A 15,143-nucleotide genomic window follows, 5' to 3' on the forward strand; every position below is an offset into this window, starting at 1 on the left:
TAGGCTCCTTTCTACCCTGTCTACTACACTTTATTTAAAATGAGTTCTTTCCATTGTGTTAGTATAGCAGAATTTTATATGCAATTATCAAAAATCAAAGCCTGAAAACCTGAAGCAGTCTTAGAAGAGTTCAACGTTGCATAAATGGGTGAAAGCTCCACCTACCTGGCTTTCTGGGCAGAACCATTCTTGTGGTGGAATCAGCTTGCCATCCTTGTTCTAATATACCTAAAAAAGTGTATTTCACATAAAGATGTGGAAATAATAAAAATACCCAACAAACCACAACTTGCTCATGACATGAGTTGTATAGAAGACATGACGTGTATAGTATAACCTTTCACATGCATTTTTACTAGAAAGGTATATTAATAGAGCATGGAAACTTCTTATTGAAGTATTTCTGAAACAAGTATCAAAACCTCATTTTTACTCTATTAGGCTGCTATAATTGCTATAATCACTAAAAGATGGTTAGTTTTCTGCCAAGAATACATTATAGTATTAACCTAATCAATACTGTTTAAAAACAAACATAAGGAAATCTAATATGACACCTTTTGGGACCATTATATCCGTAATAACAAAGATGGCAATGACAAAAACAGTTTCCATATACAGAAGGTTTACCTGTAGGTACGAGACTATGTGCTTTTACAGGGATTATTTTATATAATCACCACAATTCTATTAAGGGGGATATAGAGCCATCATTTGACAGGTATGTAAAATGAAGTTTAGGGAATTCAAGGGATTTGTCCTAAGTCACATAGCTACTAGCATCAGGGAATGGGTGGTACCAGGATTCACATCTAGGTAGCCAGCTGACAGCATGGGTTCTGAAGTATGTTCTATCTAGAAAATAAATAATGGATCAATTTTGAGAGCCAAAATAAATAAATGTTTGTAGGAGTAAATAAAAGTATTTAGTAACTGAATATAAGAACTTTCATTAACCTATCTTCATATGTCTAGAACTGTGCTGGCCCTGCAAATTGAAGATATGGAGCTTGATGGAGCTCATACTTCAACTGGAGAATCAAAAACGCCAATCAAGGTAAAACAAAGCAACAAGGTGTATATACACTATTCTATGGCAATGAGCAAGAGGAAGGATCAGTCTGGGGATCACCTGAGAAATAAAAATGCAAAGATACATTTGGAGAGACCAGGAGGTGTGAGTGGGAAGCAAGCAAGCGCCTAGAGTATGGGTCAGAAACGGCAGGAAAAATGGGCTGAAAAGGGATGTGGGGATGACGCTGCCTTTACCAAACAAGGGTGAAATAAGGAGTTCCAAATGTGAGCAAAGAGGCCAATTAGGATGTATTTTTGTAACTAACTGTGTGGATATTCACACATTTGCTTGCTATGGAACTATTAATATGCTTGATGGCAGGGTGCTTGCTGGGGTGTTTCGCAACACCTGTTTCATATCACCTTTCAAAAAACAAACACAGCCTGGATTCCAAAAGCATACTCTGTTCCAAGTGTTTCAGAGGAAACTGTGAACCTACAATTCACACTTCTATTTTCCATTTTCCTTGTAAGTAAAGTAAGCCAAAAATACCTTTCACAGCCTCTTCTACAGGGAGTCCCACAAAGGCTGCAAAATCATCAGCAATTATTGAAGTATACGCTTGAGAGACCAGGGCAAAGGCTCGTCTCCTTGTTGCATCTATTATGGGAGTGGAAGGTTGGCACAGTGAACCAAGGGAGCAGGCATTTTCAAAACACACCGTTAAGTCACACCACTGTCCTTGTCCAGTTTTCGTAAGCAAGACCTGATGAACCCAAAGATTTCTGTGCTTATAGATATAAATACATATGGCCAGTATGTAAAGGGGGTTCAAATATTGCTGAATTAAAAAAAATACATTTCTTACACTTCCTCTCAAATGAAAAATCTCAGATAATAATGAAAATCACAGAGACAGAAAAAGGTTAATAAACCCAAGGCTCTAACCCTAATAAAATGCAATATTTATGCAATGGGGATACACATTTTACTTATTTCATTTACAAATGCTGGAATCAAAGGAGGAGGAAACTGATTTGTATAATCAGCTATCCTTTTGAAAAACGGGACCACCCCTGGGAGCTACAGAACAAATCTTGTAACTGGAGCATTCTTCCAGTCTGCATCAAACTTTTGACTGAGTTATGGTTCAAAATCCTAAATTTCAGACTCACCCTGAAAGACTGAGTCTAAGAAGGGACAGTCAAACAACATCTGCAACAAAACCTTCCCTGAAAATGGCACTTGGGATTGTCCCTAGGCTTACATACTCACGTTAAATAAACACGGGAGTAAGGCAGAGTTGAGCCCTGTGAAAGCAGCGGGCCTATCTTCCTGCACTGTGCTCTTTGATAACACAAGAGCTCCTCCACCTGGTGGTCAACATGCTTAGGAAATAGTCTGGATTTTACTTTCCATATTTAATAGGCCAGTGTATATATGTAAAAGAAACACCGTAACGTATTTAAAATCTTCTCTCCATTCCTGGAACATTGTCAAACTACACCAATTCCCTCAGACACCCTTTGTGCCAAACTAGTCCACTGGCTCCCAGACAAGTCTTACAGCTTCTCCCTCTGGAGCTTTGGTCCACGCCGTTCTGTGGCCTGAAATGCCCTCCTGTCTGCTCTCTGCCATGCCTAAGTCTGTTTATAATTCATTATGATCTCTGTCCTTCTCCAAACTCAGCAGTATTGACTTTAACAAGCAACTTTACCACCTACGGCAGACCCTGTTCCGTCTACCCCCTTCTTTTCAAGTATATCCCAAACTTCGACAGGAAGGGCAATCTCTTATCTTTATAGTCCCGGAAACACCCAGCACCCAGTGAAATATATGCCAAATACATGCTTGTTGATGGTATCATGAGGACCAAAATGGGGCACGGCTCCATGACCTAGGCTTTGTTTTCTCACATTCCTTCAAAACTGCTGATACCCATTCCTTCCCTTCACACTGAGCCCGACATCCACTCCGGCTTTCACTGAGCCCCATCTGCTCTTCCTTCCTTGGCTTTCCATTAGATTCCTTCCTTCCTTTAACCAGCCTCTAACCTAAGAGACTTTACAACATTAAGAAATTTTTCCTATTAAGGCTGCAGACATTCAATGGAAAAGAACTGAGCCAACAATGGAAAAAAATATATAGTTTTTTAGGGAAATAAAAGTATATACCATCAAACTATATTCATTTGGTAAGCCAACCAGATTTTAAAAACATTTACTTCAGTTCAAATATTCTGGTCATATTTTCAGAGCGGGGAATAAAACAGGAATACAGCAGGAATGGAGGAGATGAAAGGGAGAGTAAAAAGAAAAAGTAAAAAGATACAACTGGAAAATGAAAGAAAACCATAAAATGGGAGGCAGGAGTGCGCTGACAAAGCAAAAATAAAGGCTACGTTTTCTTAGTCTCAGAAGCTGCAATACCCACTTGGCACAAATAACATCTACATTCTGACTAGTCACTATGTGATCCTCAAGTAGTGAAATCTGTAACCTCAGTCCCTCCCTAGAATGACAGCCTGGAAGGTGGAATAAAGTGAGCTAGCATCCAGTATCTGTGACAAGCTGTTCAGGGAACACATTTTTGGTGAAAACGGAGATGCTGACAGAACGCAAATTCAGTTGTTTAACAAATATTCAAGTGCCGCTCATCCATCACTGCCAGTGTTAGAGACAGAAGGGAAGAGGAGCTAGTCACTCCCATCCCTTCAAATCCACTTCTGTCTTTTCCAGCCATGCTGTATGCCAGGGAGGTTGGCCACCAATGCCTGTGGCACCTGAGCTCTCCTGCTTTGGCGAATGGGTGCTCTATCAGGTCAGAGGCTGGGAGGAAGGTCAGGGAATTTATTGCCTATGCCTCTTCCCTGCCTTGCTCCAGCTGATCTTCTGTTTCTATCCTGTGGGGCAGCCCCTTTTTCACAGCCACAGTAACACTGCCCTTTCAGGCCTCAAGGGAGAATGGCTACTGTCTATCTAGTTCCTGGGTACTTCCTCAGTCCTTGTTGGTTTCCTGCAAAAACAGTTTTCACTAGCTTCTCTTCAATTAAGTCATTTTCAGTTTTTTAATAGGACTGTGTCTAATTTAGAACAGAATGGAAAATATCTAAGAAAGTGATTGTTCTTAACTAGAAAACAAGTTGCTAATACGTTAAGAAGCAAAATATTAAATTCATCAGTAAGCCCAATTTGTTATGGGACTATCCCGACCTGTCCGCATTTTACAAAGGAAACCACAGTACCATTCATAAATCCGGGGATTTGTTAAAGTTTCAGGATATGTTCATGAATATTGTAGTGCTTTAGAACAAGGTAGATGTTATATATTACAACCTGAAGAGAGTACTATTTATAACTTCATTTATAAACTGAAGAAAGTATTATTTCCAATCCCATTTCACAAATAAGGAAAATGAGGCACTGAGGAGTCACCCCAAAAGTGACAGACCTGCAATTTAAACTTTGAAAGCATAGATCCAGAGTTCAAACTCCCACATGGTATGCTATACAGCCTTTCTAGGTCTACTGAACTACTTTCCAGAAATTCTCAAACTCATGGAATTCAGTGAGAGGAGGCTCTGGGAGGGAATAAAACTACAGACCTGACAGTATACAACAGAATACTTGCTGAATGAGTAAGGAGCCCCAAACCCAGTCCTGCCGGCAAACTGGGTGTGTGACACTGGGAAAAGGCACATGCCCTGTGACTGCATCACCACAATCACAAGGCTGAATCACAGGGATACTATGAAAGTCCACTATAACATCAATTCCTTGGGGTTTATATGAAGAGGTTTCCAGTGCTACTTTCTAAAACTGCCCCTGCTACACCTGTGTACTCTTCTGCCACACTCCTCCCTTCCCATCTATCTGCCTGCCTTAGAATTCTGTTCATTTAATTCACATTTCAAGTAGCTGCCTCCTGTTTTGTCATTTACATTGTTCTGTTTTATGCTGCTAAGAATTTTACCATTCCACGGGAATTATGTGAATCTCAGAAACAATCTTTGCTGTCCTGCTGCCCTGTAAAGTGGATATCCTTTACCAGAGTGATGAATAGTTATTCAAAAATTCCTGCTCACTGACTCTCCAGAGCAGGAAGACATACAGTACAGGTGGATATTAACTATGGAAGTAAGGTAACAATAAGAAATAAGAGTATGTCACAACATAAAACAAGATCATTATATAATCTTATAAAGAGTGAACCAGGAGGACTGGAAGCAAATGTTAGGGGGTGGGAGAATGTAGAGAGGCAGAAATAAGATTTTACTGCGGGATCAGTGCTCTGTCACAATGGGCTTTTAATCTTTCAAAGTAATTACAAATGCATTTGAGCATCTATGTATTAAACTGATTAGTTATAAAATCCAGAGGCTTAAGACAACACCTGTCAAAGGCTGAGGCTGACAAAAGTCAAACAGCAGTCTCTATTTTCACATATCTACAAACCCGTACCTTAAATTTATTAGAATACTACAAAATTTCATTTTAATAGCCAAAAAACTTTTAAAACTGACAAGAGCAATTTCTACCTAGAATTAAGAAACAAGGGAGGCACAGCAGCCAATGTAATCTTAAAAAACAAAAAGGAAAATTAGGACAAATCTAAAAATTCTTAAAACTGCTCTTTTCACCTATCAAAAGTATCTACTTAAACACACACCACTAATTTACTACTTTAACACTGCAGCACTTAGGGACTAAGTCTCATCTAATTTCATTTTTAACCACAAAGAAACACTACCTCTAAGTGCTTCCATAATTGGCTGGACCGTCTCAGACCACTGGTGAGCGTTGATGGTTGTATAGATCCCAGGGAAATCTCTCTGCCAGATTCTTTGTCCTACTGACCAAATTCCCCCAAGTTCAGAATTTGCCTGCAATAAATATTATTGCCTTAGAGGGTATTCACTCTGTAAATGTACCAATGACTGTATCTTAAAACAAAATCCTGGAAATGATATAAAAACTTGTTAGCTACATCATTAAAACCAATTCAACATTTATTTTAAAAGATGCAATTACCTTTTCAGTCTAGTCACTATCAAAAGAATTTTTAAACACTATGAGTAGTAATGTAAAATTTATTTATAGGCTTGATATAAATTTTTTATTACAATAGCAAATTAAGGCATTAGAAAGTAGTCCAAAAACATTTCAGAATTAAGCCTGGGGACTAATTAGCTTGATATTGTTTTTAAAGATGTTGTATTTGTATTTCATAGATATGTTTTTTATATATATATATATATATTTATTTATTTACGTTAAAAGTAATAGCAAAATGGTTAACAGAGACTGTCAATCTAAGATGTCATACATTATAGCTTCTATAAGCGTTTCCACTAATATCATTGAAACGTAAGTGCATAATTTATAGTTGTTCTTCATTTAGCCAAAGAAGCTGAGCAATATTCCAATCTTACTTAACAGAATATATGGGAAAACAAAAGTAAAAACATTAATCTGATCTCTTGATGAATATTGACAATGAACAAACGTTCGGAGGAATTCTTGGTAATATTCTGAGAATGTCAAAAAATCTCACTTTACACTCATGTTAGACACATGAAATCATTTGAAGTTGAAATTTTACTTCATTCTATTTTCAAAGAACCTTTTCCAAGGTTATTTCTTCTAATCTCCCATCCAAAATAAGAAATCTAAAATCCTAATTAGCAAAATAATCTTACTGCTGTGATTAATCATTCTTAGAATATTTTTGTAAACAATGGCAGTTTCAAAAGAAGTACCATTATCGGAAACAACAAAAACCAGCTGAAAACCACCTCAGCTGCCTCCGCCACCTCCTTCCTTCATCCAAAGGGCTCGGCTGTTTAAGTAGGGAAGCTGCACTTAGAAGTGTCTCAAGAAATCTAATCAGTAGGAACTAAGCACAGATTTCTACACCATCCCAGCAAAATCCAAATTTCTGAGTAGAGGACCCTGAAGATTTATTTTGAAACTTTAATACTAGCTTGATGACTATTTCTAGGATGTCAGATAGAAAACAGAAACTTATAAAAGGTTGCCATTTAAGGGAATGTCATTACATTAAAGCAGTAAGATATGTTTAAACGATACTTACAGATTTTATAGCAGGTGGTATTCTTTTCCAAAGGTATCTTGCATTATTCCTAATTTACACCACCACAAAGAAGAATAAATTAAAAAGATAATCATCTCAGTAAATGTTTAAAAACTACCAGGTCTCAAGGCGAACGTACAGAAGTATACTTTACATAACACAAAGTAAAATTTAGTTTTATATGAATTTGTTTTGGGGAAACAATAGTGGTTTTCCGGAAAAAAAGGACATGAAATATTTTTACCAAAATAATGTTTTGCCATTTCTAGTGGATTTTTTAAAAATAATAATCCACATACTAAATTAAGGCAACAGCACACTAAAAACACAAAGACTTATGAAACTGCCCAAATAATTTATTCAGATATAAAAGTAAACAAATTTATGTACTATCAAGGCTCTAACATTCCCTGACAAGAAGCATGGCACACAACACTTCTCTCCCTATTATGGCCCCTCCTACCAGTGGGTACAGAGCTTCTGAGGAAGGAGTTTTTAAGGGTTTGGAGGCTTGAACTACGACAACCATATAATTATAGTTTTATAAAAAAGAAATCATTTATGTGTAATAATTTCAATTTAGTTTTTAAAAAGATATAAAAGAAAGGTTTGGGGAGGAATTTAAAATAAAACTTTATCAGGAATCATCTGTGAGTCACAGATCTACAGGAGACTTTTCTGTACGGTTATGCTTTCTTTTTGAGATAGGGTTTCACTTTGGTTGCCCAGGCTGGAATGCAGTGGCACAATCTCGACTCACTGCAGCCTCGACATTCTGGGCTCAGGTGATTCTCCCCACCTCAGCCTACCAGGTAGCTGGGATTAGAGGCATGTGCAACCACACCCAGCTAGTTTTTTGTATTTTTAGGAAAGACAGGGTTTCATTATAAAGTCCCCAGCCTGGTCTCAAACTCCTGGACTCAGGCCATTCACTTTCCTCCACCTCTGAGAGTGCTGGGATTACAGGCATGTGGCACCAGGCCCAGCCTAGCATAGCTACGCTTTTTGACTTTTCCATGTGAACATGAATTAAGAATAATTTAAAAACAAAACAAAACAAAACAACTTTCAGGAAATCTCATACATGTTTGTAATGAATTCTTCTTGGTCGCAATCTTTTTCCACTTCTTTTGTTCTATTGATTATACATGCAGTTAAGTAAACAGAGGTCATAAAAGTGTTTTTAAAAAGACAAAAAGGTTAAATGAAAGGAATTTACTGACAGTTTCTCATAATAAATTGAAATGTTTTCTAGAAAGTGTATGTAAGACAATGAAGACCTAATAATAATTCATTAAGCTATGATTCAATAGGAAATAGATGTAACAGTTATTATAATAAAAGAGGTAGCTCATTCTGCCTATGTTTTAGTGGTACTACTTCAGTGCAGAAATATTTCCATACATCTTTGAGAAAGCTGTCGCTCTTGGCTTTAGGGTGAACGTACTTACATGTCATTATGGAGCAAATATAAAGCTAGAAGCTGACCATACACTGGGGGTGTAGCAATTCCTCCAGGAGCCTAGAAGTTCAAAAATAAAAAAAAATTAAAAATAAAAAGAAATTTAAAAACCTCATTTACCCGTTAACTTACATTTAAAAAATAATATTTTATTAATGCTATTTTAAAAAGCCGTTTAAATCTGAGATTATAAGGAACCTTACAGTCCTATTACAGATTTAGAAACAGCTTAGAGAAGTATCAAACACGAAAATCCTGAGTATTAAGTTTATATTCGTCATCAATTTTATCTCCCTTTGGGTCTCAGTTTCTTTATACATTCAGTAATACGTATGTGGATCCCCTTCCCCAGTTCTCCAGTTCCCATTTAAACGATATTACTATTACAAAAAACAAATTCAACAGATTCCTAAAGTTTTCTGATTCTGCCTATTACATCAAGCGTCCTGAATGACTAAGGGACAGAAAATCACCAAAGCTGCGTTGCAAAGACAATTCTTTCAATTTTAACTCAATTAGAAAATATCTATTAGTGAGTTGCTGCTTATGGATGTTGTCGCCCTTAGTTAATTAATGTTAAAACTAATGATATAAACGCTTTTTAAGAGTCTAAGAAAAACGTTAACAGCTGCATAACTTTCATCTGTCTTACTAAAAACAAAATGGCAAGCTTACTTGGCAACAACATTACGAGACTAAGAAAGGCTTTGTGAGTTAAAAGGTTACAATGGTCACATCTTTCTTGGTGTGTGCGCGCGTTGGGGTGTGTGTGTGTATACCAAGATCTTTAATAAAATCCACATTACTACTCTCTCCCAACCCGACACTGGGAAGGAAAGATGTCTAATTAGTAAGAGCTTATCGGTAGGTGTTGGAGCAAAGACATACAGGGTTTTCGGGCTCACAAGCTGAAGAAAATAACAAAAAGGTCCCGGCGATTCTGGGTAGACCCGGCCAGGTGGGAGCACGCCGCGACTGAGAGGGCTCCACCCGGCCACCTCCCGCGCCAGCCCCGGGAGCCTCAGACCCGGCTACCCTGGAAACTGGTGCCTCCCCCGGGGCCTAAGAAAACTCCGCAGTTTCTCCCAGCGCAACGCAAAGGACTACCTCGAGCTCCTGGTTCTCGCACTGATCCAGCAACTTTTTGAAACTGAAGGCACTTTCCGCCATCACCGCCACTGGCATCTTCCCGGCCTGTCTCGCCGCACCTTCCGGACAGCCAGACCCCACACTGTCCCTCGGGCGTCGCGCCCGCGATGACGTCTAAAGCCGCCTCTGCCACCGAGCTCCCCTGCGTACACAGACCGTCAGTTCCGCGGCGCCGTCAGACGTCGCCGCTCTGGCCGGCTCTCTCGGTGTCCTGGAGGACCTGGCTGGCTGCGCCGGAAGCTGGGCTCAGACGGCGGGGCGGTCGCGGGCGGTGAGGAGTTTGTTGCCCCACTGAGGATTCGTCATGAAGACATCCAGTACGTGGAAAACAAATAACAGCAACAGTAACTCATTTTTAAATATTAAAATTGCTGGAGAACACGACGGATCCTGCCGCTGTTCGGCTGTCCTGGTCAAGTCAGGGACCCTAGGGCTCTGCACCGTGCCCTGCACACAGTAGGTGCTCACGAAACGTTCCTGGGTTCCCCGCTTTGAGAAGACAAGCTTAAAAACTTGGAATCTAAGGTTTCAGTCTCCCCAAACCTGCTTGTTAGGCAGAGCCCGCCCGGGCTCGCCCTGCGCGCCCCCCGGAGCCACGCTTCTCCAGCTGGGACCTCCTTCCAGGCCATTCTCGGAACCTCAGCCAGAGGGATTTTTTTTTTTTTTTTTTTTTTTTTTTTTTTTGAGATGGAGTTTCGCTCTTGTTGCCCAGGCTGGAGTGCAATGGCGCGATCTCGGCTCACCGCAACCTCCGCCTCCCGGGTTCAGGCAATTCTCCTGCCTCAGCCTCCTGAGTAGCTGGGATTACAGGCACGCGCCACCATGCCCAGCTAATGTTTTGTATTTTTAGTAGAGACGGGGTTTCACCATGTTGACCAGGATGGTCTCGATCTCTTGACCTCGTGATCCACCCGCCTCGGCCTCCCAAAGTGCTGGGATTACAGGCGTGAGCCACCGCGCCCGGCCAGAGGGATTTTTTTCTTTTAGCTTTCGTGAAACTTGGAGCAGATCTGGTTACCCTTCTGCACAACCCCCTGACATCCAGGGCCCTTCCCATCGCTCAGAATTTGCATCTAATTCCCATCTCCCTTCTGGCTCGCTGTAGCCATCCTGGCCTCTTTAGTTTAGCACACCACTGATGGTTAGCGAACGTTATATTGTATATTATTTGTTAACATATTTGTTTTTAACATCCCTCACTAGACCCCCCGGAAAGAGGCTCTGATGTGTTCCCTGCTGCAAGGCTGGCTGCATAATCTGTGGGGCCCAGGCAAACTCAAAGTGCAAAGCTCCTTGTTCAGAAAACAGAGGGAAGGTGCCATTAAGGTAATAAAAATATGACGCTTTCTCTTTGTTCTCAGTTCTCTCTTAACTTTTCGTAGTGTTTTTATGTGTTATTTAATATATTTCTCAGTAAAGAAAAATTTAGATTTAAATTGTTAGCATGAATTTTACTGTCCATCTTTATGTTGTGAAATGCCAGTTTTAAATTCTAAGTGCACTGAACTCATTTGTGGAATCACAGAAGTTACGCAATTTGTACTTCATAGCTTATACATGCATATGTATTTTGTTTTTGCCAGAACCGTGCTGGTAAAAACAAATGCTGCACAAAGGGAACTTGTTTCATATGCACAAGTTCTTCCACTCTCGGCCTGGGACTCACTGATGAGTGAGGAAGGACTGAAGGCAAAAGAACTATGGACTGGCCTTTCGGCATACTCCGTTGTCTAACATAAAGAAGTGCATGAATAAGAACATACATGATATGTGTGATGGCTAATACTGAGTGGCAGCTTGATTGGATTGAAAGATGCAAAGTATTGATCCTGGATGTGTCTGTCAGGGTGTTGCCAAAGGAGATTAGCATTTGAGCAGTGGGCGGGGAGGCAGACCTACCCTTAATCTGGTGGGCACCATCTAATCAGCTACCAGTGCTAGAATATAAAGTAGGCAGGAAAAATGTGAAAAGAGAGACGGGCCTAACCTCCCAGCCTACATCTTTCTCCCTGGCTGGATGCTTCCTGCCCTTGAACATCGGACTCCAGGTTCTTTAGTTTTGGGACTTGGACTGGCTCTCCTTTCTCCTCAGCTTGAAAACTGCCTATTATGGGACTTGCGATCAAGTAAGTTAATACTTATAAACTCCTCTAGAGAAACCTGACTAATACAGCATGGTTCCTTTATGTTTCTTAAGACACCATTGCCGCCTTTCTGCCTTCAAAGCAAGTTTAGGCTCTAAGGGGAAAAGTGCGGCCCTTCAGGGATGTCAGCATCCAGCTCACGCAGCTGTAGATATAGCATGAGAACCTTGTGCTCACTTTGAGTCTTGGTGGCCTCCCAACATCAGGGGTCCACAGGGAATTCAATGTGCATGGTGCATCGTGAATGCTTTATGGAACATCGGTGGCCACACACAGAGGCCTGTTTCCCTGGCTCATGTTTCATTGTGTTAATGGACCTCAGTTACAAACCACAAGTTTACAGATAAAATTATTAAACATTTCAAGACAGAAACAGCCATCCTTAATTATTTTTACATAATCCACAACATCTCTGTGAAGACGAAAACACTACGATGTTCTTCAGGGAATTGCCAACACTAAATAGAAGGGCAGATAAGGAGATCAACATTTGAGTCAGTGGGCTGGGAACAGCCGCTGACATACATGGTTAGCAGAACTAGAGATATTTTGGAGAAATAAAGCAACAAAGTTTCATCCACAGCTGCAAGGAAGGGAAGGACTGAAGGCAGTGTGATTCTAAGATCATTTGACAGAACCATGATGAGCAGGATTTTGACGCTTGTAATAGCCTCTAACCCTTTAGGGGCAGAGAAATATTCAGTAGAAGCCCTGCTTGACAATTTGATCATTTAAAAGGAAAACTATAATGTGAAAGCTTTGGCAGGTGCTTTGGGCCTCTAAGAGGTGGAAACCTACAAAGGTGGCTCTTTGCTGATTAGAAAATTGCAGTGAGGCTTTGAATACATATTACAGGTTAGAGGTAGAGTTGGGGTGTCACTTAAGGACCAAGCTGCTCCTTAGAAGACCAGTTTAGGAATTTGGGATTTGGAGGCTGGTTGCCAGAGAGAGTAGGAAGAGAGTCCTTGGGAGGCAGAGAGGAGTCTCTGGGAGCAGTTGGGGTCTGAGGTGAGACCCTGGCTTGAACACCAGGAACTCCAAGTGGCAGTGAAGCACTGAAGCGTCTTCGGAGCTGTGATGGTTGTTATTCAGTTTTAGGTTGTCACTGTACTGTGCTGGAACCACCTTTTCCCCCAGACTTTCGACAGTAAATGGGAGAAGAGAGGGGGTACAGGAAAGGGCATTGTGGTGTAAAATGCTGTCATCTCTGGAGGTGTGACTCAGAAGAGAGATCAAGGCTGGGAAGAAGCAAGACAGTCAAAGAGAGGCAGCCAAAAGGACCCTCTGCTCCTGGAGATGCTGGTGCTGCAGTGGGAAGGACTGTGTTTCTCAGTGCTCTTGCAGTGAGGATGGGGTCAGCGGGCTGAAGGGAAGCATGCTCTTCGGAGGCTGGGGGATGGGCTCTCAGACCCGTTGCCACCCCCGGTCTTCCCCTTATGCACCTTTTCCATAACTCTTCTCTGGGGAAGCACAGTGATTGAGGAGGCTAGAAATTATACTGGGACGGCTGGTACAGTTTGGACGTTTGTCCCCTCCAAATCTCCTGTTGAAATGTGATCCCCAGTGTTGGAAGGGGGGCCTTGTGGGAGGTGATTGGATCATGGGGATGCATCTGTCATGAATGGCTTAGTGCCATCCACTTTGTGATGAGTGAGTTTTCAACTCTGGCAGTTCATGTGAGATCTGGCTGTTTCAAAGAGCAGGGTATCTCCTCTCTCTGTCTTATTCCCTGTCTTGCCATGTACCATGTCTGCGCCCACTTCACCTTCCACCATAATTGAAACTTACTGAGGCTTCACCAGAAGCAGATGCCAGCATTATGCTTCCTGTACAGCCAGCAGAATCATGAGCCAAGATTGGGAAGAAGCAAGTCTGACTGCCCTCCTGATTCACAAAGAGCATTAAGAAAGCTGTAGTAGGCTGGGCCACATAGCCCAGAGGGCTGAGCCTCCTTGCCTGCCTGCCCATCCACCCTGGTTGTCCCAGTGGTAGGGCCTGGAAAACCTCTAAGGGGAGAGAACAGCTGGAGTTTCTGTTGATGTGAAAAAGGCAGCTCTCTGCCTTGCACACCCACACTTCTTTTCCTATAAAACTTCCTAGCAGCAATTTGAGCTACCTGCGGAGGAGACAGGGCAGGAAGGGCGAGGGTCTGCCTCTGACCTGCCGTGTCCTTTGTAGGAAGCGGGTAGGCACCTTTCTGAGCTTCTTCTATTCCCTACCCACACCCCCAGGCAGGGTTGGACGTGAAGGAGTTTTTTAACCTTTGTTTTCGTTTTTTAAAAATAAATCTGTAAAATCTGTTAAAAAAAAGTTTTCTCCATAAATTTCCTAGTCTCAAGTATTTCTCTATAGTAACGCAAAACTGGGCTAGCACAATGGCTAACTCAAAACTCTGAAATTTCATGTTTTTTGGTCCTATTTTCTACCCTTTCAAAGCGGTCTGCTCCATTTTCTCCTGGGAACTATAGAGTCATTTATTATGAATAAGGCCCCTGAAAAAGTGATGTCACAAGGGGTTCAGGTGCCGTCCCACCAGATTCATACTGGTTGCCCATTTGCTTCAGGATCAAAGTTTCCATAACCGGGTCTAGGGCCACGTGATCAGTCTGATTCATGTCATGAAGAAACCACAGCAAGTGTTCATCAAGTGGCCCATCTCCCTTCATGGGGCTCTTTGGCCAGTGAACCTGCTCTTGAAGCTCTGGGATGTGGATTAGTCAGCCAGTATGGGACAAATGGTGGGAGAGGAGAACAGATGATTAGCCCTGGTCGCCTCCGTGCTTAGAACACTCCCATGTGTCAGTCTGGATTGCAGCAAGAAATATGTGGAATGCTCAGTGTATTCATCTGTTTTCACATTGCTATAAAGAAATACCCAAGACTAGGTAGTTTATCAGGGAAAGATGTTTGATTAACTCAGTTCTGTGTGGCTGAGGAGGCCTCAGGACACTTACAATCATGGCAGAAGGGGAAGTAGGCACATCTTACATGGAGGCAGGTGAGAGAAGAGTGAAGGAGGAATTCTCAAACACTTATAGGACCAGATCTCATGAGAACTCACTCACTATCATGAGAACAGCATGGGGGAAACCGTCCCCATGATCCAGTCACCTTCCTCCCTTGACATGTGGGGATTACAATTCAAGATGAGACCTGGGTGGGGACACAGAGCCAAACCATATCACTCAGATTGGGCAATTTGAGGAAAATTTTAATAAAATGGCTATTTAGAAAGGTATGGGCAAGATATTGGAAAACTACAAAGGATAGCACCCCAGGG

The 15,143-nt window shown here is 41.4% G+C and overlaps 1 protein-coding gene and 1 long non-coding RNA gene across 2 annotated transcripts in view; one reads left to right on the forward strand and one right to left on the reverse strand.

The window, feature by feature from the left end:
* The window catches only part of COPS8 (COP9 signalosome subunit 8), a 13,435-nt gene extending 3,069 nt beyond the window's left edge, over positions 1 to 10,366 (reverse strand). Inside the window, exons 1-6 of the mRNA XM_032277829.1 lie at positions 9,678 to 10,366; positions 8,560 to 8,630; positions 7,109 to 7,157; positions 5,765 to 5,897; positions 1,568 to 1,675; positions 166 to 228 (exon numbers count right to left, since the gene is read on the reverse strand). Of these exons, the coding sequence (XP_032133720.1) occupies positions 166 to 228; positions 1,568 to 1,675; positions 5,765 to 5,897; positions 7,109 to 7,157; positions 8,560 to 8,630; positions 9,678 to 9,755 (502 nt within the window). The 5' untranslated portion in view covers positions 9,756 to 10,366. The remainder of the gene's footprint in view (positions 1 to 165; positions 229 to 1,567; positions 1,676 to 5,764; positions 5,898 to 7,108; positions 7,158 to 8,559; positions 8,631 to 9,677) is intronic.
* On the forward strand, positions 9,904 to 14,163 carry LOC116551601. The gene is made up of 3 exons (XR_004269014.1): positions 9,904 to 10,175; positions 10,923 to 11,045; positions 11,303 to 14,163. It is a non-coding gene; the product is annotated as an uncharacterized LOC116551601 (long non-coding RNA).
* Positions 14,164 to 15,143: the final 980 nt, after the last annotated feature.

Source organism: Sapajus apella, unplaced genomic scaffold (assembly GCF_009761245.1).
Source record: "Sapajus apella isolate SASKATOON/1434 unplaced genomic scaffold, GSC_monkey_1.0 scaffold10, whole genome shotgun sequence".
NCBI lineage: Eukaryota > Metazoa > Chordata > Mammalia > Primates > Cebidae > Sapajus > Sapajus apella.